Source organism: Aquarana catesbeiana, linkage group LG04 (assembly GCF_042186555.1).
Source record: "Aquarana catesbeiana isolate 2022-GZ linkage group LG04, ASM4218655v1, whole genome shotgun sequence".
NCBI lineage: Eukaryota > Metazoa > Chordata > Amphibia > Anura > Ranidae > Aquarana > Aquarana catesbeiana.
The window spans coordinates 675,570,875-675,594,011 of NC_133327.1; the positions used below are offsets into that span (position 1 = coordinate 675,570,875).

Here is a 23,137-nt window from a genome sequence, read left to right on the forward strand (position 1 = left end):
ATTTTGGTGATCCTGTGCAAATTGTAGCCTCAGTTTCCTGTTTGTAGCTAACAGGAGTGGCACCCGGTGTGGTCTTCTGCTGCTGTAGCCCATCCGCTTTAAGGTTCGCTGTGTTGTGCGTTCAGAGATGGTATTCTGCATACCTTGGATGTAACGAGAGGTTATTTGAATTACTGTTGCCTTTCTATCATCTGGAACCGGTCTGCCCATTCTCCTCTGACCTCTGACATCAACAAAGCATTTTCCTCCACACAACTGCCGCTCACTGGATATTTTCTCTTTTTCTGACCATTCTCTGTAAACCCGAGAGATGGTTGTGTGTGAAAATCCCAGTAGATCAGCAGTTTTTGAAATACTCAGAGCAGCCCGTCTGCCACCAACAACCAAGTCTCGTCCAAAGTCACTTAAATCCCCTTTCTTCCCCATTCTGATACTCGCTTTGAACTCCAGCAAGTCGTCTTCACCACATCTAGATGTCTGAATGCATTGAGTTGCTGCCATGTGATTGGCTGATTAGCAATTTTTGTTATCAAGCAATTGAACAGGTGTACCTAATAAAGTGGCCGGTGAGTGCATTTTGTACATTCACATCAGTCCATGCCCTCAAAGGAGCTTACAATCTAAGGTTACTAACTCACATACTAGGGCTAATTTACTTTTCAGCATGTCTTTAGAGCAGGGATATGCAATTAGCGGACCTCCAGCTGTTGCAAAACTACAAGTCCCATCATGCCTCTGCCTCTGGGTGTCATGCTTGTGGCTGTCAGGGTCTTGCTATGCCTCATGGGACTTGTAGTTCTGCAACAGCTGGAGGTCCGCTAATTGCATATCCCTGCTTTAGAGTGTGGGAGGAAAGCGGAGTAGCCGGAGGAAAACCACACAGGCACAGAGAGAAGATGCTAACTTCGGGCGGGTAGTTCTGTGGTTGGGGTTCAAACCAACAACCCTAGTACTGCCAGGCAGAAGTGCTAACCACTTACCACTGCGCTGCCCCAAGTTATGAATTTTTATATCTGTATGGCAGGAAGGGTGGTAGGCTGCCTTCATAGCTTGCTAGCACACTGCTCTTCGTATGGTGGTTGTAAGCTTGTCCTATCAGATGTGAATCATTTAAGTCTCTGTAGTGCTCATCCTCAGCTCTGTATCATCACCTAGTGGGGAATGTGGGTCCGTCAATGAAGGTTCATTGCTTTTCATTATGGAGCTTAATTTTATACCTTCGCATGGGTTAGCCCAACCATTCTCAACCTTGTTACCCCGGAGAAACCCTGGAAATGATTTTCAAGTCTCAGGAAACCCCTGATAAAAATTATATTACATGATCATTATATTGTAGATATAATAATGAATCATAATAATGAAAAATGTGGCATACTTACAGTACTTACAGTATTTGACACCCAGATTTGAAACAAATGTAGCTGCCCTTAGATTATTGGTTGGTAAAGAAGGACCACCCTACATTGGTGGCCAGTTATAAGGTGTCCTCTTACATTGGTGGTCAGTAATGAAGTGTCCTTTTATGTTGGTGATCAGTAATGAAAAGTATTGTTACATTGGTGTTCAGTAATGAAGTGTCCTCCTAAATTGGTGGTTAGTAATGAAGAGTCTTCTCAAATTGGTGGTCGGTAATGAAGTGTCTTCTTAAATTGGTGGTCAGTAATGAAGAGTCTTCTTAAATTGGTGGTCAGTAATGAAGAGTCTTCTTAAATTGGTGGTCAGTAATGAAGAGTCTTCTTAAATTGGTGGTCAGTAATGAAGAGTCTTCTTAAATTGGTGGTCAGTAATGAAGTGTCCTTTTATACTGGTGGTCAGTAATGAAGGGTCCTCTTACATTGGTGGTCGGTAATGAAATGTCCTCTTACATTGGTGGCCAGTAATGAAGAGTCGATTTACACTGGTGGTCAGTAATGAAGGGTCCTCTTACATTGGTGGTCGGTAATGAAATGTCCTCTTACATTGGTAGCCTGTAATGAAGAGTCGATTTACACTGGTGGTCAGTAATGAAGGGTCCTCTTACATTGGTGGTCGGTAATGAAATGTCCTCTTACATTGGTAGCCTGTAATGAAGAGTCGATTTACACTGGTGGTCAGTAATGAAGGGTCCTCTTACATTGATGATCAGTAATGAAATGTCCTCTTACATTGGTGATTAGTAATGAATGGTCTTCTTACATTGGTGGTCAGTAATGAGGAGTCATCTTACTTTGGTGGTCTGCAATAAAATGTCCTCTCACATTGGTGGTCAGTAATGAAGGGTCTTCTTACTTTGGTGGTCAGTAATGAAGTGTCCTCTTACATTGGTGGTCGGTAATGAATGGTCCTGTTACGTTGGTGGTCAGAAATGAAGGGTCTTCTTACATTGGTGGTCCATAATCAAGAGTCCTCTTACAATGGTGATCAGTAATGAGGAGCCCTCTTACATTGATGGTCAGTAGTGCAGGGTCATCTTACATTGGTGGTCAGCATTGAAGGGTCCTCTTACATTGGTGGTCAGTAAGGCGGACTAACTGGGAGTCCTTTTATAGGGGAAAAATTATTATGTGATTCCTAATGTATCTCACACCTGACTGTAGATGTAGGCGCAATGACATTAATGAAGGGGCCTGCTGCAGTTTTGGCCCCCAAAATGTTTTGGCTGTCTTTTGTCTTCCTATCATTACATGAAATGATAACAATAAAGTATTTTGGACTGTTGAGATTCAAGACAGCTGCCATCAGAAGGTTGCCAGGTTGCAAGAGGCTGCCAAGACAGAACTGTGGCATTTGATGTCATTAAAATATACATGTCATAGGAGACTGCCATGCTAGAGACGGCTGCCCCGTTACAAGAAACTTGACTGGTGGTCTGTGTATTCATAGTAAAAAAAACTCAGCCAGCTCAGTCCTTATCTTAGGACTACAAGTCAGTTGATGTCTATGCTTTGGAGATGTAGACAGTGGGAGGGGTTGAGTAGTTTAACTCAGTGGTTAACTCAGTGGTTCTCAACTGCTGAGTTGTGGCCTCCCTCGTGCCAAGCCATTGCCTTCCTCCTGCCAGGCCATTGTCTTTCTCCTGCCAGGCTTTGGCCTTTCTCCTGCCGGGCCATCGCCTTCCTTCTGCCGGGCTATGGCCTTTCTTCTGCTGGGCTATGGCCTTTCTTCTGCCGGGGTATGGCCTTCCTTCTGCCGAGCCATGGCCTTTCCCCTGCCAGGCCATGGTCTTCCTCCTACCGGTCAATGGCCTTCCTCCTGCCAGGCCATTTCCTTCCTCCTGCCGGGCCAAGGTCTTCCCCTTGCCTGGCCAAGGCCTTCCCCTTGCCCGGCCAAGGCCTTCCCCCTGCCGGGCCAAGGCCTTCCCCCTGCCTGGCCAAGGCCTTCCCCCTGCCTGGCCAAGGCCTTCCTCCTGCCAGGCCATGTTCTTCCCCCTGCCGGCCATGGCCTTCCACATGTTGCACCCCCTGCATCCCCCACTACTCCTCAGTTTGCATCCCCATTAGACCTCAATCTGCACCCCCTGCTCTGTACAACTCATAGCTCCAAACCTCCCACATGGTGAGCCATGCCCATACATGCCCCCACAGGGTGTGGTTAATTCTGAGAGTTGTAGTAAGAGAGGGATGAGGAGCAGAGAAAGGAGGGACCAGGGAATGGGAGGATGGAAGATGGGGCTGCATTGGGTCAGCAGGGGCCCTGTACAGGAAAGTTGCCTATACCCCCCATCAGTTGTACTACCAGATGCGTTCAGCTTGCTGCATTAGAGTGCCTGCGGGACGTTTGCAGGCTGATGACCTACTGCAAGACTCTAGCATGCACTGTATTGTTTTGGCATTACTCTTCAGGTTTTTTATTACCATTTGCTGTAAACTTGAATGCAGATCATTCTTTTATTGCACTGTGTACATTGGGTTTGCTGCAGAGAATATATTCAAAATGCATTACCTACAGTAGAGGGGTTGATTTACTAAAGGCAAATAGGCTGTTCACTTTGCAAAGGGAATTTTCCTTTGCTTACAGCTTATTTGCTTAAATCACCCCCATAACTACCAATCCGATTTCAGTTGGTGGGTTATGATTGGTTACTAGGAGATACTGACATTGTCCATCATCGATGCTCAGCATAGTCCCATCATGGATAAAGCTACATTATTTTACCAAACACAGAAGGGAAAAAAGAGAAACTCCCCATGCAAATGGGTTTAGTACAACAAAAGATCTGCCTGCTATTCTTGGAAAAGAACAGGAATTCCCTTCTAGGCCTAGGGGAGGAATGCCTGAAATATCGAATTCTCACATTCTGGCTTTCCTCGTGGCTCTAGAAGGCTGGGATCTGCGGATCTGCCAAGAAAACAAGTACATTGAGTTCTCGCAGCACATTTACATGTATTGTGCCATTAACATCCACTCAGCTAGATGACGAGACACTTTCAACTTCCATTTGGAAAATGAAATTGCTGAGATCTGTCAGAGACCAGACTTTCTGTTTTTTTGGTCGGCAGAAAAACACATTAATAGATCCAAACAAGCTTTACAAACCCGAACAACAAGCAGGTGGGACAGTCGTTTATCGGAAGGTGGAAATGCGATGACCGCTTTTAGATCATTTAAATCAGTGTATTTCAATACACCCACCACGTCTGTGCTGCCTGCCCTGACCTCAGCTTGTCTGCTGACCAATTGTGTCTGTTCTTTCTGCCAAGACCTTGTCCTCTGACCACCACACCCTCACATCTGCTTCTGTTATGTCCACTGGACCTGTGCTGCTTATCTCCTGACCACTGCACCTGTACTGCTTGCCCTCACCACAGCTTACCATATTGCCTGAGCTTCCTGCCCTTGTCTTCTGACCACCGCACCTATGCTGCTTGCCCTCACCTCACCTTCTCCTATGACCACCACACCTGTGTTGCCTGTCCTGACCTTGCCTCCGACCAGTACCTTTCCTGTACCCATACTTTCTACTATGACCTTGGCTTTTCATGTTGCTACTTTCCCTGTGCTGCCTGCCCTCACCTCAGCTTACGATATTTCCTGAGCTTCCAGCCCTTGTCTTCTGACCACTGCACCTATGCTGCCTGCCCTCAACTTAGCTTCTCCTATGACCACCACACCTGTGCTGCTTGTCCTGACCTCAGCTTGCTTCTGACCAGTACTTTCCTGTACCCATACTTTCTACTATGACCTTGGCTTTTTACTTGCTACTTTCCCTGTGCTGCCTGCCCTCACCTCAGCTTACCATGTTGACTGTGCTTCCTGCCCTTGTCATCGGGCCACCGTACCTATGCTGCCTGCCCTTAACTCATCTTCTCTTCTGACCATCTTACCTTAACTGCCTGTCCTGACCTCAGCTTGTCATCTGTCTGACCACCACACCTGTACTTTTTGCTATGAGTTTTGCTTGTCCTATTGCCACCTCACCTAACCAGACCTGTGCTGCCTGTCCTGACCTCAGCTTGTCTGCTGATTACCATGCCTGTACTTTCTGCTATGACCTTGACCTCTTACCACATTGCCTGTGCTTTCTGTCTTTACCTCAGTTTCTCCTATGATCATTGCACCAACGCTGCCTATACTCACCTCAGCTTCTCTTATGACCACCACACCTGTACTGCCTGCCCTCACATCAACGTATCTGGTGACCACCACACCTGTACTGCCTGTCCTGACCTCCGCTTGCCTCTGAACAGTACTTTCATGTACCTGTAATTTCTATTATATGACCTTTTCTTGTTGCTACCTTTCCTGTGCTGCCTGCCCTCACCTCAGCTTATCTTCTGACCATCACACCAGTGCTGCCTGCCCTTACCTCTTCTGACCACCTTAACTTATCCTCTTGCCACCTCACCCATGCTGCCTGCCCTCATCTTGGTTTCTCTTTTGACCAACACACATGTGCTTTTCATCCTGACCTCAGCTTATGTGCTGATTACTGCGCCTGTAGTCTCTGCTGTAATCGTAACTTGTCCTATTACTATGTTGCCTGTGCTTCCTGCCCATGTCTTTTAACCACCGCACCTATCCTGCCTGCCCTCATCTCAGCTTCTCCTATGGCCACCACACCTGTGCTGCCTGTCCTGACCTCAGCTTGTCTTGTGAGCACCGCACCTGTGCTGTCTGCAATCAACTCAGCTTCTCTTCTGACCATCTTACCTTTACTGCCTGTCCTGACCTCAGCTTGTCATCTGTCTAACCACCACACCTGTACTTTCTGCTATGACTTTTCCTTGTCCTATTGCCACCTTACTTAGCCAGACCTGCGCTGGCTGTTCTGACCTCAGCTTGTCTGCCGACTACCACGCCTGTACTTCCTGCTGTGACCCCTCAACTTCTCCTCTTACCATTTTGCCCATGCTGCCTGTCCTCACCTCAACTTCTCTTATGACCACCATGCCTGTGCTGCCTGTTCTGACCTTATCTTGTCTTCTGACCATTGCACCTGTACTGCCTGCCCTCAATTCAGCTTTCCTTATGCCCATTACATCAGTGCTGTCTGTCCTGACCTCAGTTTGTCCTCTGACCACCGCACTTGTGCTGCCTGCCCTTACCTCGGCTTACTTTCTAACCACCTCACATTTACTGCCTGTCCTTATCTCAGCTTCTTTTCTGACCACAGCACCTGTACTCTCTGCTATAACCTTTGTTTGTCCTACTGCCACCTCACCTGTGCTGCCTGCCCTCAACCCAGCTTCTCTTCTAACTAGCAGACCTATGCTGCATGTCCTGACCTTAGCTTGACTGCCGATTACCACGCCTGTACTTTCTGCTGTGACCTTGACCAAGTTGCTTGTGCTTCCTGCCCTTACCTCAATTTCTCTTATTATCACTGCACCAATGCTGCATGTGCTCACCTCAGCTTCTCTTATGACCACCATACCTGTGCTGCCTGTCCTCACCTCAGCTCGTCTTCTGACCACTGCACCTGTACTGCCTGCCCTCACTTTAGTTTCCCTTATGGCCAAGACCCCTATGCTGTCTATCCTGATGTCAATTTGTCCTCTGAGCAACATACCTGGGCTGTGTGCTCTCACATCAGCCTTCCTTTTAGCCAACTCACATGTACTGCCTGCCCTGACCTCAGTTTCTTTTATGAACACAGCAAGTGGACTCTCTGCTATGACCTTGACTTTTACTATTGCCACCTCACCTGTGCTGCCTGCCCTTACCTCAGCTTCTCTTTTAACTAGCAGACCTGTGTTGCCTGTCCTGACCTCAGTTTGTCTGCTGATTACCACGCCTGTACTTTCTGCTGTGACCTTGACTTGCCCTCCTACCATGTTGCCTGTGCTTTTTTCCCCACCTCAGTTTCTCTTATGATCACCGCACCAATGCTGCCTGTCCTGACCTCAGCTTCTCTTATGACCAACATACTTGTGTTGCCTGTCCTGACCTCAGCTTGTCTTTTAACCATTGCACCTGTACTGCCTGCCCTCACCATAGCTTCCCTTATGGCCACGACACCTGTGCTGTCTGTCCTGACCTCAGTTTGTCCTCTGAACAACATACATGTGCTTTGTGCCCTCACTTCAGCTTACTATCTAACTACCTCACATGTACTGCCTGTCCTAACCTTAGCTTCTCTTCTGACCACAGCACCTGTACTCTCTGCTGTGGCCTTGACTTGTCCTATTACCACCTCAACTGTGCTGAATGCTTTAACCTCAGCTTATCTTCCGACCACTGCAGCTGTGCTGATTCGCCTGATCTCAGCTACATCTTCTGAGCACTGAACCTCTACTACCTGTCCTGACCTCAGCTTGTTTTCTGACCCCCGCACCTGTAAAGCTTGCCCTCACTTCAGCTTCTCTTCTTACCACAGAATTTGTACTGCTTGCCTTAACTTACAATTGTCTTTGGCCACTGTATCTGTACTTTGTGCCGTGTTCTTGCTGTGATGTTATTTTTGCTGATCATTGAGCCTGTACTGCCTGCCCTGTCCTTTAGTTTCTTATATTTTATAACCTGAGCTGCCTCTAATGCAAGAAGTGCGGCATTTCCCCTCAGATCTTTCCCAGGCTTCTGCCCCAAAAATAAGGAACTTGAACTTTATGATCTTTGATTATCATTACGATCACTGATTTTTATTAGCACAGAATACTTTGTGTTCCAATTGCACACCTATTTATGCCTTGTCCATGAAAGAACTAATGAAGAACTCATGCAAGCTTGGGGTAAGCACTTCTATGGAGTCAGGGAAGATGTCTCTCTACTCCAGCAGAAGAAAGGCTATTTTTCCCAGTTTTCCCTTCTGCCCACTAGTTCTTTATGTGGCACTCAGACAGGCGAATATTCTTTTTCATTATTCATATTGCCATTTCTTGCCATACCTCATTGCTCTGGAATTTTTAGTTGCTGAGTGTTTTGTTGATGATTAAATGAAATGTTATTAAATGCTTTTATTAATAGAAAGTGCAGAATGTGTTTTATTGAAGCAGCCAGTCACTAATCCTATATGAGTTTATGTAGCCCGACAAATAAATGCAGATGTGATTGATTTTTGAGGTTACTTCACATGACTTTTCTCTGCATGCAATATAATTTTGTGTCTGCTATACTCCTTGCCGACACCAATGAAAAACAAAAAAGTGGTAATAAACCCAGAAACAAAAAATGTTATTAATGGCAGCTCACAAATCCCTAAATGTGGTGTCTGCATTTGTTTTCTTTTTTAAGTCTTTTTTTATTATTATTATTTTATTTGATTATTTATTTTATTTATTTATTTATTTATTCATGTTATTAGAGTCCCCCTTACATCAGGTTCCCCATCAGTTCCCTCCTACATTAAGTTCCCCATCAGAGTCCCCATTTACTTTAGGGTTCCCATCAGGTTCCCCCATTACACCAGGATTACCATCAAAGTCCCCCCTTACATCAGGATTCCCGTCAGAGTCCCCCCTTACATCAGAGTTCCCACCGTACATCAGGGATCCCATCAGATTCCTCCCTTACATCATGGTTCCCATCAGATTCTTCCCTTACATCGGGGTTCCCATCAGAGTCCCCTCTTAACATCCGAGTTCCCCCTTACGTCAAGGTTCCCATGAGATTTCCCTCTTACATTAGGGTTCCTGTCATATTCTCCCATTACATCAGGATTCCCATCAGAGTCCCCCATTACAGGGTTCCCATCAGATTCCCCCCACCCCGTACATTAGGGTTCCCATCAGATTATCCCCTTACATTAGGGTTCCCATAAGATTTCCCCCCTTGCATCATAGTTCCCATCAGATTCTCCCCTTACATCAGGGTTCCCATCAAATTCCCCCCTTACATTAGGGTTCCCATGAGATTTCCCCCCTTACATCAGAGTTCCCATCAGATGCCCCATTACATCAGGGTTCCCATGAGATTTCCCCCCATACATCAGGGTTCCCATGAGATTTCCCCCCTTACATCAGGGTTCCCATGAGATTTCCCCCCTTACATCAGCATTCCCAATAAAATACCCTCATTATATCAGGATTCCCATCAGAGTCCCCCTTTACATCAGGGTTCCCATCAGAGTCCTCCCTGACTTCTGAGCCCCCCCCCCCTCCCACCAGGGCTCCTATCAGATCCCCCCCCTCCCTTACATCAGGGTTCCCATCAGTATCTCCCCTTCATCAGGGTTCCCAACAGAATCTCCCTTACATCTGAGTCCCCCCTTACATCAGGGTTTACATCAGATGCCCCCCTTACATTAGGATTCCCATCAGATTTCCCCCCTTACATCAGAGTTCACATAAGATTGCTACCCCTAACATCAGAGTTCCCATCATATCCCTCATTACATCAGGATTTCCATCAGATTCTCCCCCTTACATTAGGGTTCTCATCAGATTCTCCCCCTTACATCAGTGTTCCCATCAAGTCCCCCTTACATCTGAGTCCCCCCTTACATCAGGGTTCCCATGAGATTCCCCCTTACATCAGAGTTCCCATCATATCCCCCATTACATTAGGATTCCCATCAGATTCTCCCCCTTACATCAGAGTTCCCATCAGATTCCCCCCTTACATCAGTGTCCCAATCAAGTCCCCCTTACATCTGAGTCCCCCCTTACATCAGGGTTCCCATCAGATTCCCCCCCTTACATCAGGGTTCTTATCAGACACCCGCCTTACATCCTGGGTCCCCATCAGATTCTTACCTTACATGTGAGTCCCTCCTTACATCAGGGTCACTATGAGAGTTGCCCCCCCTTACATTAGAATCCCCTTATAAATGGGGTTTCATAAATAGATAGATCTCACTTTGTTGCGGTTGGGAATTTTCTTGTGTTTGTGTGACAAATAATGGCGTAGCGTCTGGCACAAAACTGTGTTGTTTCTGCACATGGCTTTCACTTGTTATACTTCTGTCCTGAGAATTCGGTTATTTTGGAGGAAAATGAAGGTGTACCAGGCTGAATGTAAACCAGCATTTTAATTGTAACATAATCTGTAAATGTGTTGCCTTTGTTGCTCAGTATGTCTTCAATGGAGTGATTTTCCTTATTTGTATTGTGTGTTTGTCTGTCTTCCAGCAATGGGTAGAAGGGCTAAGATCTATCACGCATAACTTTAGAGCCAACAACGTCAGTCCAATGACATGTCTCAAAAAACAGTAAGTGTCTTCCATGTGTCTTCCGTTTGTTTTCTATAGAACTGTATGTGAATCACATTGTTTGCTGTTATCCGGTGCAAAAATGATATACCCTTTGTGATATTTTAGGGGGGTCTGGATCACTAGCCAGCCATGTCTTTGTAAAACAAACGGTTTTTATTCCTCCAAAAAGAGCAAACAAAGCAGCCTATTTTCAATGAACAAACAAAAACAGCCCATACATTTTGTTATATTAAAAAAAAAAAAATTGGCTCACTGCCAAGATGAACTTGTCCCACAACAAGGTTTAAAGTCCCCGCTAATTAGCCCAGCAGCATCTCAGCAACCAAACAGCGCACAGCTCCCTCACCACTGTTCTACACAACACTTCATAGACACATGCTGGCTAATTTATGTCCCTATTATACCTCTCTCAAGGGTATGGGGGCCCGGGTACTGCCCTGGGGGACATGTATCAATGCAAAAACGTTTTTTAAAACGACAGTGATTTTAATGATTCTTGAAGTAAAAAATAAATTAAAAATTCCTTTAAATATAGTGCCTGTTGGGTCCCCTTAGCCTGCCTGTAAAGTGGTGCATCTGTAGCATGTATGGAACCTGCTGCAGAAATAATGACATTTCTAAAGAAAAAAAAAAACAAGTCAAATCATATTTAAATTGACCAGCGGTTGCAAAAATATGAATGCAATCTATACACTGGGGGGAGAACCTCTGGGGGAATCTAGGATGGAGAAGGACCTGGGGGTCCTAGTAGATGAAAGGCTCAGCAATGGCATGCAATGCCAAGCTGCTGCTAACAAAGCAAACAGAATATTGGCATGTATTAAAAAGGGGATCAACTCCAGAGATAAAACGATAATTCTCCCACTCTACAAGACTCTGGTCCGGCCGCACCTAGAGTATGCTGTCCAGTTCTGGGCACCAGTCCTCAGGAAGGATGTACTGGAAATGGAGCGAGTACAAAGAAGGGCAACAAAGCTAATAAAGGGTCTGGAGGATCTTAGTTATGAGGAAAGGTTGTGAGCACTGAACTTATTCTCTCTGGAGAAGAGACGCTTGAGAGGGGATATGATTTCAATATACAAATACCGTACTGGTGACCCCACAATACGGAGAAAACTTTTTCACAGAAGGGAGTTTAACAAGACACGTGGCCACTCATTAAAATTAGAAGAAAAGAGGTTTAACCGTAAACTACGTAGAGGGTTCTTTACTGTAAGAGCGGCAAGGATGTGGAATTCCCTTCCACAGGCGGTGGTCTCAGTGGGAGGCATTGATAGTTTCAAGAAACTATTAGATAAGCACCTGAATGACCGCAACATACAGGAATATACAATGTAATAATGACATATAATCACACACATAGGTTGGACTTGATGGACTTGTGTCTTTTTTCAACCTCCCCTACTATGTAACTATGCAATTGCCAGCCGGCATTATAAAAAAAAAAAGAATAAAACGGCATGGGGACCCCCCCCCCCAGACGTGTCAGTGGCTAGCTTGTGGGCTGGTAGCGCTGGCTGAGGCCATTCTACCTTACAATGCACACTCCGGTCATTTTGGGGGTGTGGCTTTTTTTACATACACATACCCAGGTTAACAAGGGTTGCAATATAGCCTGGTCCAGTCCCAGGCTGGCCAATCATTATGTCACCCTGTGGGTCCAAATGCCACCCTGTACATTGGATTGCATAAGGCCGATATCAAGACAAATTAATTTACTTAAGCTATGTAGTTCTATGTACATTTTTTAATGAATGGGAAGTGGAATACATTGTATTTGTTCTAATGTCTATTGGGGCTTCAGTTTGAAAATTGAGGAAGTCCTAAACTATTTTCTTATTTACCATCAAATAATTTGTCATCTCAGCTTGGGAAAGGCATCTATGAGCAAACTCTTGTAAATCCTTCTTCAAATACAGGGATAAAAATTGCATTAGATGTTATGTAACAAACTGCAGTTCCCCAATTTAGGAAGAACATCATAAAAAACGCAGCTCAGAATAGGAGCGGGCGAGTGAACATTAATGTAGGAGACATCTACCACTAGCAGGTCTACTTTTGTAACCAAGGATGGTAGTGATAGGGTGAATAGTAAGGTGGTAATAGGTGCACGGTGCAGCAATTTAATGCCCAACTGAATACTTATAAATTTGCACCCATTATTTCAATATGCAACAGTGTAACATGTTTTTAATTGTAGCACCCTTATGTTTAGGCAGGGTTGCTATTACATTTATTTGCCAAGTGATAGTTGCCTTGGCCAGTTGTTAGGAGGTCAATTGATTTAGCCCTAATTGTGGAATTGCTGCACTTCTCTCTTCTGTCACTAGATGGCCGTGTGTCTGGTGACATTAGATAGGACAAGGGCATTGTAAGGACAGATTAGGAATGAATGGGGTGTCTCAGCCAATGGGCAGGGATTTTCTTGGGTCCCTTGGCCTGCTGAGAAAACCTATTTATTTGGGTGGAGTCAGGTGATCGGGGTTCTGTGCCACCTGGATGGCTGTCTGGGTGGACATGTGTTGTATTGCCCCGGGGTGCTAGGCCAGAAACCTAAGGCTTATCCCGGGGACATCTGGCTGCTAGGCTATCTGAGAGCCTATCTAGAAGTAGTGCAGGGTTGGGACTGCGGGCTTGTAGTCCAACCAGAAGAAACCATTCCGCCGGCCGGGGGAACCAGTCCTGGTCTGAGGTAGAGGGGAAGCTGTCGTCACAAAAGGGAACATCCACCTTGCTACCTGGAGACCATTGTGAGTAAGCTGAGGCCAGTACCAGAGCAGACTTCTCTCTAGCCGGGGACAGTGAAGAAGTGGGAAAGCATCAGCAAGTGCCAAGTCAGGGACCCAGCGGGACAGTAGAGTTGACGCTTGTGGAGTGCCAAGCCAGGGACCTAACGTGTCAGCAGGGATGAAGCTTGAGGAGTATCTGTGAGTGCCAATCCAGGGACCCAGCAGTGAAGTGGGGGTGGCGCTTGAGGAAGATACTGAGTGCTACAGTAAAAGAGCTCAGGGGATCCAGTGGCTAGTGGATCTGAAGTCTAGTGAGAGAGACTGGGAGCTAGTTGATTGAAGCCCCACAGTGAGTGAGTGTGGGGTAAAGAGAACTGTTCGTGTTGCAGATAGTTGAATACCTTTACCGTTAGTAAGATTGTTGCCATAGGAGACAGCGGTCCTACCTATACAGAAGTGTCCGGCTGGAGGCCTTCACCTGTATAGTTGTCTGCCTATAGAAGTCTCGGAGCCTGCAAATTAACATTGCATCTACCTAAGGGTGTTCTGGCACCAACCCTCTCTCCCACAGTTCTGTTTAAGAGAAGATAAATCTCTTTGCGTTCAAAAAGTGTCTGGCGCCCACCTGTTCAGCTTGCATTACACTCACCATGCCTTGTAACCCACTGTACACTGAAGGATGTCAGCTGTCCCTAATGCTGGAGATCACTATTGGGCTTCAGGGGCCCCGGGACTTTGCTACATAATGTTATACTGGTCCTATCAATGTAACAATGCCCCACTGCCTCCATTATAGCCTGTCCTCCACCATTATCTTGCAGCTAAGGACTGCTCTGTCTGTGAGAACAGCAGTTCAACTCTTTGGGATTTCTTTACACTTGCGGTTATGGGGCAATAAAAAACGTGTGGTTGAGCCTTTTTTTTAGCAACTTCCCTAGCAAACCACACCACTTAATATGCAAAGGCAGCAAATAGGTGTTCACATGCCGCAGTTGCGATGCTTTGCTTCACACCCTCCTGTTGCATGTTGTAGGCAGTACAGCCATTCAAGCATTAGGGAACACGCTGTTAATGCCCAGTAGCCATGTGAAATGCGTGCCACTGTGGCGCTTTGGCATTTTACTGGGTTAAAACAGGCGGTGCGGATACTTCATATCCCCTCCTCATAATCTGTTAAACAGTCTAAACTTGGCCTTGCTGAGTCAAACTAAGGGCTAGTTCACCTGTGCCACCCTTCTGAAAAGCGTAGTTTGTCCTTCTTAATCCAGCAGTCTCCTTTTCTCCTCTTCTATCCTTCTTTTTCACTTTCTTTGGGAAAGTCATTAACCCAGTAAATGGCACGCCACCACACCTCGGCACATCTGCGCACGTGCTGGACTGTCAAATTGGGTGGTACAAGTGAGAAGGGCAACGAGGCCAGCATTACGGGGGCTGAAGTTCTTCTTTTAGTTCGTCCTTCTCGATTTAGCAGTCTCTTTTTCTATCCTTCTTTCTCTCTTTTTCTGGGGAAGTGACTAACCACCTGATTTAACCTAGTAAATGGTGTACCACCAAGACTTGGCACTTCTGCATATGCACTGAACAAATTGGTGTGGTGCCAGTGAGGAGGATGGTGAGGCCAGCATTACAGGGACTGAAGTTCCTCTTTTAGTTTGTCCTTCTTAATCCAGCAGTCTCTTTTTCTCTTCTTCTATCCTTCTTTCTCTGACTAAGTGTTAGAGCTGGGCTCAGCCCTTCCTTCTCAAAGCTGGCCACTCAGCTGTCGGCTAATTGCCAGCTCCTTTCTCTCCACAGTGACTCACCTGTTGATGATATCCTGCTCCTCAGTCCCGCCTACTTAAGCCGTCCAGCCCAGATGATCTCTGCCTTCGCCTTGGTCACAACTCTAGAGACGCTCTCCTGTGTTCCTGTTAAAGACTTGCTTGGCTGACATTCCTTCTGGCTCCAGATCCTGCTTGCTGTTCTGCTACGCTCATCTCTGGCTTCCTGACGTTTTGACTTGTCTGACTATCCGTTCCAGTTCCTGAGCTCTGGCTAAGTTTTGACTATGTTTACTCTGTTTACCTTATTATTATTATTATTAAACAAGTGTGATTTAACTGTACTTCTGTCTCAGTCTGATTCATAGTTTCTGACGGTAGGCAAAGGCCATGAATTCAGAAGATGCAGTCAATTCACTTGTTGGTAATATTTTTTCCAGATTGGATGACCAGGATCACCGCATGGATCAGTTTGCCATGGCGTTACAGATGCTCCTGAGTCGCATGGCTCACCTGGAATCTCCCACTGTGGCTGCTCCGGTACAACCTGTGTTGCAGGCAGTCTCTGCTGTTGCTCCAGTCTCTGTGCAGGCACCCGCCTCGAATATTACCTCTATAAGAGGTATGTCTGGTTCCGCTCAGCTTCCCCAGCGATTTGGGGGCAATCCAGTTCAATGCAGAGGGTTTCTCAACCAGGTTGAGATATACTTTGAGATGCTGCCCTAGGCATTTCCCACGGACAGAAGCAAAGTAGGTTTTGTCATATCTTTGCTTTCTGAGAGAGCCTTGGCCTGGGCAAACCCTCTATGGGAGACGCAAAAACCTGTTGTCTTGAGTTACCCAGAGTTTGTGGCTTCTTTTAAAAGGCTATTTGACGTTCCTATTCTGCTGCCAAGTGCCTCATTTCCATCAGAGTACGAGAACTGTTGCCGATTACGCCATTGAATTCTGTACTCTGGCAGCAGAGGTTGCTTGGAACAATGAGGCCCTCGTGGCTGCTTTTTCTCATTGTCTCTCGGACACCATCAAGGATGAGATAGCAGCCGAGATATACCCACTGAGCTGGAGAAGTTGATCACGTTTGCCATCCTTATTGACTCCAGACTCAGAGAAAGACTTCCTTTTAAGGAGTGCTTGCGGAAGCCTCCTGTTCATTTGTCTCCGAACTTTGCAGTCCCACCCTTGCCTCCCTCACCTCCCATACCTCCTGGTACCGAGTCGGTCTATGAAGATGAACCCATGCACTCGGGCTTCATGCGTCTCTCTGCGTATGAGAGAACCCTTAGGAGGAGGGAGAGATATTGTGCCTTTATTGTGGCCAGGCAGGTCACTTTTTGAAGTCTTGTGCTACCCGTCCAGAGAACGCCTGAACCTTGAGGTCCTGTCATGGACAGACCTTAGGTGGCGTTGTTTTGTCCCCAGTTATCCAGAAGGGTAAGCCCCTGATTTCGGTTATCCTTTTTTGGGCTGAGTCGTCCGTCGAGATACAGGCTCTAATCGACTCTGGGGCTGGAGGCCTGTTCATTGATGCTGCCTTTGTATCGAAGCACTCGATTCCGCTGCAGCTGCGTGACACTCCACTTGCCATTGAGGCTCTTGACGGGAGACCTCTACAGCCTGCCCATGTGACTCATGAGACGGTTCCATTGTCCAGTTTCCGCTGATTATTGGTTATCCTTGGTTACAGAGGCACAACCCCTCTTTTGATTGGCTCCGTGCTGAGGTTCTCTCCTGGTCGCCACAGTGCAGGAAGTCATGCTTCCAGAAGGTAGCCAAGGTCCTGTGCACCTCTTTACTCTCCTCCCTGCCGGAGGAGTACCGCGATTATAGCAATGTCTTTGACAAAGGTCAAGCCGGTAGTTTGCCTCCACACCAGTCGTATGATTGCGCAGTTGACCTTCAACCTGGTGCCATACCCCCTCGTGGCCGGGTTTACCCTTTGTCGGTCTTGGAGGATAGGGCCATGGAGGAGTATGTTGCAGACGCACTTTCTTGAGGTTTCACCCACAAATCTTTGCCTCCTGCTGGTGCTGGTTTCTTCTTTGTGAAGAAGAAGAGCGGTGAACTGAGACCTTCTATTGAATATAGGGGTCTCAATCGTTTCACGATTAAGAATGCCTATCCGATTCCGTTGATTACAGAGTTATTTGACCGCCTCAAGGGACCAATGGTTTTCACAAAGCTTGATTTGAGAGGGGCATACAATCTCGTGAGGATTAAGGAGGGAGATGAGTTGAAAACTGTGTTTAATACCAGAACAGGCCATTATGAGTACCTCGTAAAGCCTTTTGGCCTTTGTAACGCCCCGGCAGTTTTCCAGGAATTTATTAACAATGTCCTCCGAGATTTGTTGCAGTTATGTGTGGTGGTTTATCTCGACGATATCCTCATATTTTCCAAATCCCTGGAGAGCCACCACACAGATGTCTGCCGTGTTCTTCAGAAACTAAGAGAGAACAATGTCTATTATAAATTGGAGAAGTGCGATTTCCATCGTAAACAGGTTCAATTTCTGGGCATTTCCACTGCCTTTTTTTTGATGGACCTGGAGAAACTTTCAGCAGTCCTACAGTGGCCCCAACCCATGGGTTTACGTCCTCTGTAGCAGTTTCTTGGCTTTGCCAACTATTATTGGAAGTTTATTCGTAACTTCTCGTCTCTGGTCAAGCCCCTGACTGATATGACCAGAAAGGACGGTAACCCACAGAGTTGGTCTCCGGAGTCCATTAAGGCCTTTGAGAGTCTCAAGGCTGCCTTTGTTTCTGTTCCTGTGTTGGCACATCCTGATCCTACGTTACCTTTTATCCTTGAGGTTGATGCTTCTGAGACTGGAGTTGGCGCCCTTCTGTCTCAACGTCCTACCTCTGAGAGTACCGGAGCAGCATTCTCACCAACCAGGGAACGGTAAAGAATCGGGAAACTTCAGTGAGTATCAAGCCAGGGACTCAGCCAGCGGAGGGGACGATTGCAAAGCAGCCTTGTGTGCAAGCCAGGGACTGAGCAGGCCAGCGGGGGTGAAGATTGAGAGGTATCTAGAGTGCCATTTAGGGACCCAGCAGAGAGGTGGGGGTGAACGCTTGAGGAAGATACTACCGTGAAGATTGATGGAGCTCAAGGGATTCAGTGGCAGTGAATCAGAGGGTCTAGTGAGAGACCAGGAGCTCAGTGGGCTGAAGAACTACAAGGAGAAGTTGTAGTAAAAGTGAAAGGAACTGTTAAGTTTGTGTTAGGAACTGTTAAAGACTGTTGCCATATTAGACAGCATTCCTACACATGCAGATGTAGCGTCTTGCTGGGTGCCTTTCCTTGCATGGCTGTCTTCCTATTGAAGTCTCGGAGTCTGCCAATTAATCTTGCAACTACCTAAGGGTGTCCTGGCCCTAACCCTCTCTCCCTCCCAAAAAAATGTTGTTAAGAGAAATAACTTCCTTTTGCATTCAAGAAGTGTCTGGCACCCAATAACTTTAAATACTCTACACCCACCATGCCTTACAACCCACTACATACAGAAGGATTTCAGCTATCCCTGGCCCTGGAGGTTCTTGTTGGATCAAAGGAGGCCTGGGAGCTTGCTACACATGGAAGTGACTAACCCATTTAATAAAATATTATATTTTATTATACTTTGTTTATCGTTTTATGTGTTTAGTTGGCATATTTAACCTCTTGCCTCCCATGCAATGCATATGTGCAGCAGCTACAAGGTGGGCTTTAACATCCACATACCGCACATATATGTCACTGGGCGGCCGATGTTTCTGTGCTGGGATCACGCTCGATGCTCTCCGTCCCCACTAACGATCAGTAGCCAGGAGAACTGGCTCCCAATCATGTGACCACCGTGAGAGCCAATCACAGTGTTTCACATGATCACCGATCCTTAATGTCCCCCACCCCCGTGGGCATACATACCCGATTAAAGGCTGGGCAGGAAGGGGTTAATAATAAAAAAAAAAAAAAAGACTGAACAGCTCTCTTCTTTTAAACACTAAATTTATTCTTTGGTTGAATTTTTGAGCTCAGTGAGAAAACAGATGTTTTTCTGTTGCCAATAAAGGCCGGTTGTGTTCAGCGATAGCGGCGGTCATACATATTTTCCCAGCACTCCCAGATTTCCCATACGGTCGCTCCATGTGATTCCTTGTTGTGAATTCTGATAGACTTGGTTCTGGAAGGGCCACAGGGGCCACCGGAGAAAGGCGACCGAGCTTCACAGCCAACTGTCCTTCAATTCTTATCTGATAAAGTCCAATGGAAGCATAGAATAAAAGAGGACTCCCCAATAGTTATACGTACCGCCGACATTTAGCTCCGGAGTCTCCAAAAGGGCCACAATGTATATTTTACAAGTATTCACCGGCCGAAAAAAATGAGCTTTATAAATGGTGAAATAGAATATAAATGAATAAATAGGTGTGACTTGATTTTTTTTTCTAGTCAGATGATATGATTCACAACAACAGAGAAAAAAAGTTTGAAAAAGTTTTAAAAAAATATTAAAGTCCCTTTTTAAATCGGGTTCCATGTGAGAGTCCCCCTTACACTGGTGTCTCAATCAGATGCCCCCTTACATTGCAGGCCCCATCAGAGCCCCCCTTACATCAAAGACACCATCAGACTCCCCCCCTTATCTTACATCGCAGGCCCTATCAGAGCCCCCCTTACATCAGGGACACAATCAGACTCCCCCCTTACATTGCAGGCCCCATCAGAGCCCCCCTTACATCAGGGATACCATCAGACCCCTTCCTTACCTTACATCGCAGGCCCCATCAGATCCCCCAACCCCCCCCTTTTACTCCAGGCTCCATCTGAAACCCATGTTACATCGGTGACCCAGTCAGACTCCCTCTTACATCGGGAACCCCATCAGACCCCCCCCCCTTACCCCCTAATATCAGGCCCCTCAGATTTCTCTCTTACATCGCAGTCCCCTTCATAGCTGCCCCCTTACATCACAGTTCCCATAAAAGTCCCCCTTTATATCAGCTACCCCATAAGAGTCCCACCTTACATCAGAGATCCCATCAGAACTCTCCTTACATCACAGCCCCCTCAGATTTCCCTCTTACATCATAGTTCCCTCGGAATCCCTCCTTTGTATCACAGTCCCCATCAGAGTCCCTTACTTACATCAGCGACTCCTTGAGAGACCACCCCCCCCCTTACATCCAGGTCCCCACCAGAGTCCCTCCTTACACCAGTGTCTTCACTAGGCTCCCACCTTACATCAGTGATTCCATCAGGCTTCCACCTTACATCAGGGACCTCATCAGACCACTCCCCTTATATCACAGTCCCCTCAGAGTCCCCCCTTACATCACAGTCCCCTCAGAGTCCCCCCTTACATCACAGTCCCCTCAGAGTCCCCCTTACATCACAGTCCCCTCAGAGTCCCCCCTTACATCACAGTCCCCTCAGAGTCCCCCTTACATCACAGTCCCCTCAGAGTCCCCCCTTACATCACAGTCCCCATTAGAGTCCCTCCTTACCTCAGGGACCTCCTATCAGAGTATCAGAGTCCCCTCAGAGTCCCCCCTTACATCACAGTCCCCTCAGAGTCCCCCTTACATCACAGTCCCCTCAGAGTCCCCCCTTACATCACAGTCCCCATTAGAGTCCCTCCTTACCTCAGGGACCCCCTATCAGAGTATCACAGTCACCTCAGAGTCCCCCCTTACATCACAGTCCCCTCAGAGTCCCCCTTACATTAGAGTCCCCTCAGAGTCCCCCCTTACATCACAGCCCCCATTAGAGTCCCTCCTTACCTCAGGGACCCCCTATCAGAGTATCACAGTCCCCTCAGAGTCCCCCCTTACATCACAGTCCCCTCAGAGTCCCCCCTTACATCACAGTCCCCTCAGAGTCCCCCTTACATCACAGTCCCCTCAGAGTCCCCCCTTACATCACAGTCCCCATTAGAGTCCCTCCTTACCTCAGGGACCCCCTATCAGAGTATCACAGTCACCTCACAGTCCCCTCAGAGTCCCCCTTACATTAGAGTCCCCTCAGAGTCCCCCCTTACATCACAGCCCCCATTAGAGTCCCTCCTTACCTCAGGGACCCCCTATCAGAGTATCACAGTCCCCTCAGAGTCCCCCCCTTACATCACAGTCCCCTCAGAGTCCCCCCTTACATCACAGTCCCCTCAGAGTCCCCCTTACATCACAGTCCCCTCAGAGGCTCCCCTTACATCACAGTCCCCATTAGAGTCCCTCCTTACCTCAGGGACCCCCTATCAGAGTCCCCCCATTACACCAGTATCCCCATCAGAGTCCCCTCTTCTTAGTGTCCCTGTCAGACCTGTGCTGAGACCGTGGGGGGGGGGAGGGGGGGGAGTGGAGAGCAACTGATCTGAGCCCTCAGTTTGTGCTCTGAGGATCTGCCACTGACCCTAGCTGCAGGCCAGAGGTGTAACTAGAACCTTCAGGGCCCCAGTGCAAGAAATCACAAAGGGGCCCCCGACCAGGGCCCTTCCCACTGATTCCTGGGCCTTTTTACTCCCATTGTGGAACCCTTTATTACAGTCCTGCAGTGGGCCACCTTCCTGCCATCTTGGGGTCCCCCCTCTGTGGTTGAACTCCAGAGCCCAGTCGCAAGCGCAACCTTTGCACCCATGGTAGTTCCACCACTGGTGTCAGTCGTTTTTTATTTTTGTTGTTTTAATGTTTTTATGATTTTTACCATTTTATTTTATTTTTTTAAATAATTTTTAACCTATTTTTTAGGACCCTCTTTGGCAAAATATCAGAGGTCTAAACAGACCCCCTGATGTCTGACTTTTGAGACAGAGAAAAGGACTGAGGACAGATTCCTCCGTTCCTTTCCTTGCAGCCTCAGCTGCACAGAGTGAATGAACAGGAATAACTCTGTACAGAGCTTCCCCGTCATAAACGGAAGCATAGTAAACACAGTTTATTTTGCCTCAGCTATAAGAAAAAAAAAAAGGGAGGGGGAGGGAGCGGCACGTAGAGGAACCGATGCCCTCCATTTCCCTCCTGCAGCCGCTGAAAGTCTGCTGGAGGGAGAGGAGGAGAAGCGGGCATTCATCAGCTACATGGAGGGATCGGTTCCTCTATATGCCGCCACCATCCTATCCAGGTGTACTGTGGGCTGCACGGGCCCCCTGGAGCACGGGGCCGGGTCGCAGTAGCAACTCCTGTACATATGCCTCTGCTGCAGGTAGATACCTGGACGGGCCATGGATTGTAAAATCTTGGATGAGAACCTTCTTCCCTCAGCCAGAACACTGAAGATGCGTTGTGGATAATTTTTTTTAAAAATGTGTTACTGTAGATCAGGGGTCTCCAAACTGCGGCCCGGGGGCCAGATGTGGTCCTTTGCTTGCTTTTATGTGGCCCTCGGGTGTTTCATCCACTGATACCAACAATGGAACCCCCCCACACACACACACCAATGAAGGGACACAATTCCTCCCAATGACACCAATAATGGGGGCCAATGACACCAATGATGGGGCAGAATTCTTCCCAATGACACCAACGATGCGGAACAATTTCTTCCAATGACACCAATAACAGGGTCCAATAACACCAATGATAGGGGACAATTCCTCCAATGACACCAATGATGGGGTACTATTCCCCCCAATGATACCAACGATGGGGCACAATTTCTCTCAATGACACCAATAATGGGGCCCAATGATGGGGCACAATTCCCCCAATGACACCAACAATGGGGAACAATTTCTTCCAATGACACCAATAATGGGGTCCAATGACACCAATGATAGGGGACAATTCCTCCAATGACACCAATGATGTGGCACTATTCCCCCCAATGACACCAATGATGAGGCACAATTCCCCCAATAACACCAACGATGGGGAACAATTTCTTCCAATGACACCAATAATGGGGTCCAATGATAGGGGACAATTCTCCCCAATGAAACCAACGATCGGGAACAATTTCTTCCAATGACACCAATAATGGGGCCCAATTACACCAATGATGGGGCACAATTCCTCCCAATGACACCAACGATGGGGAACAATTTCTTCCAATGACACCAATAACGGGGCCCAATAATACCAATGATGGTGCACAATTCCTCC

General features: G+C 47.1%; 1 protein-coding gene across 6 annotated transcripts in view; it reads left to right on the forward strand.

The window, feature by feature from the left end:
* Nucleotides 1–23,137, forward strand: part of PLCB4 (phospholipase C beta 4) — a 535,803-nt gene that overhangs the window by 347,912 nt on the left and 164,754 nt on the right. For all 6 annotated transcript variants that reach the window (XM_073628632.1, XM_073628629.1, XM_073628631.1 and 3 more), the window contains one exon: nucleotides 10,485–10,564. In XM_073628632.1, coding sequence (XP_073484733.1) covers nucleotides 10,485–10,564 — 80 coding nt within the window. The remainder of the gene's footprint in view (nucleotides 1–10,484; nucleotides 10,565–23,137) is intronic.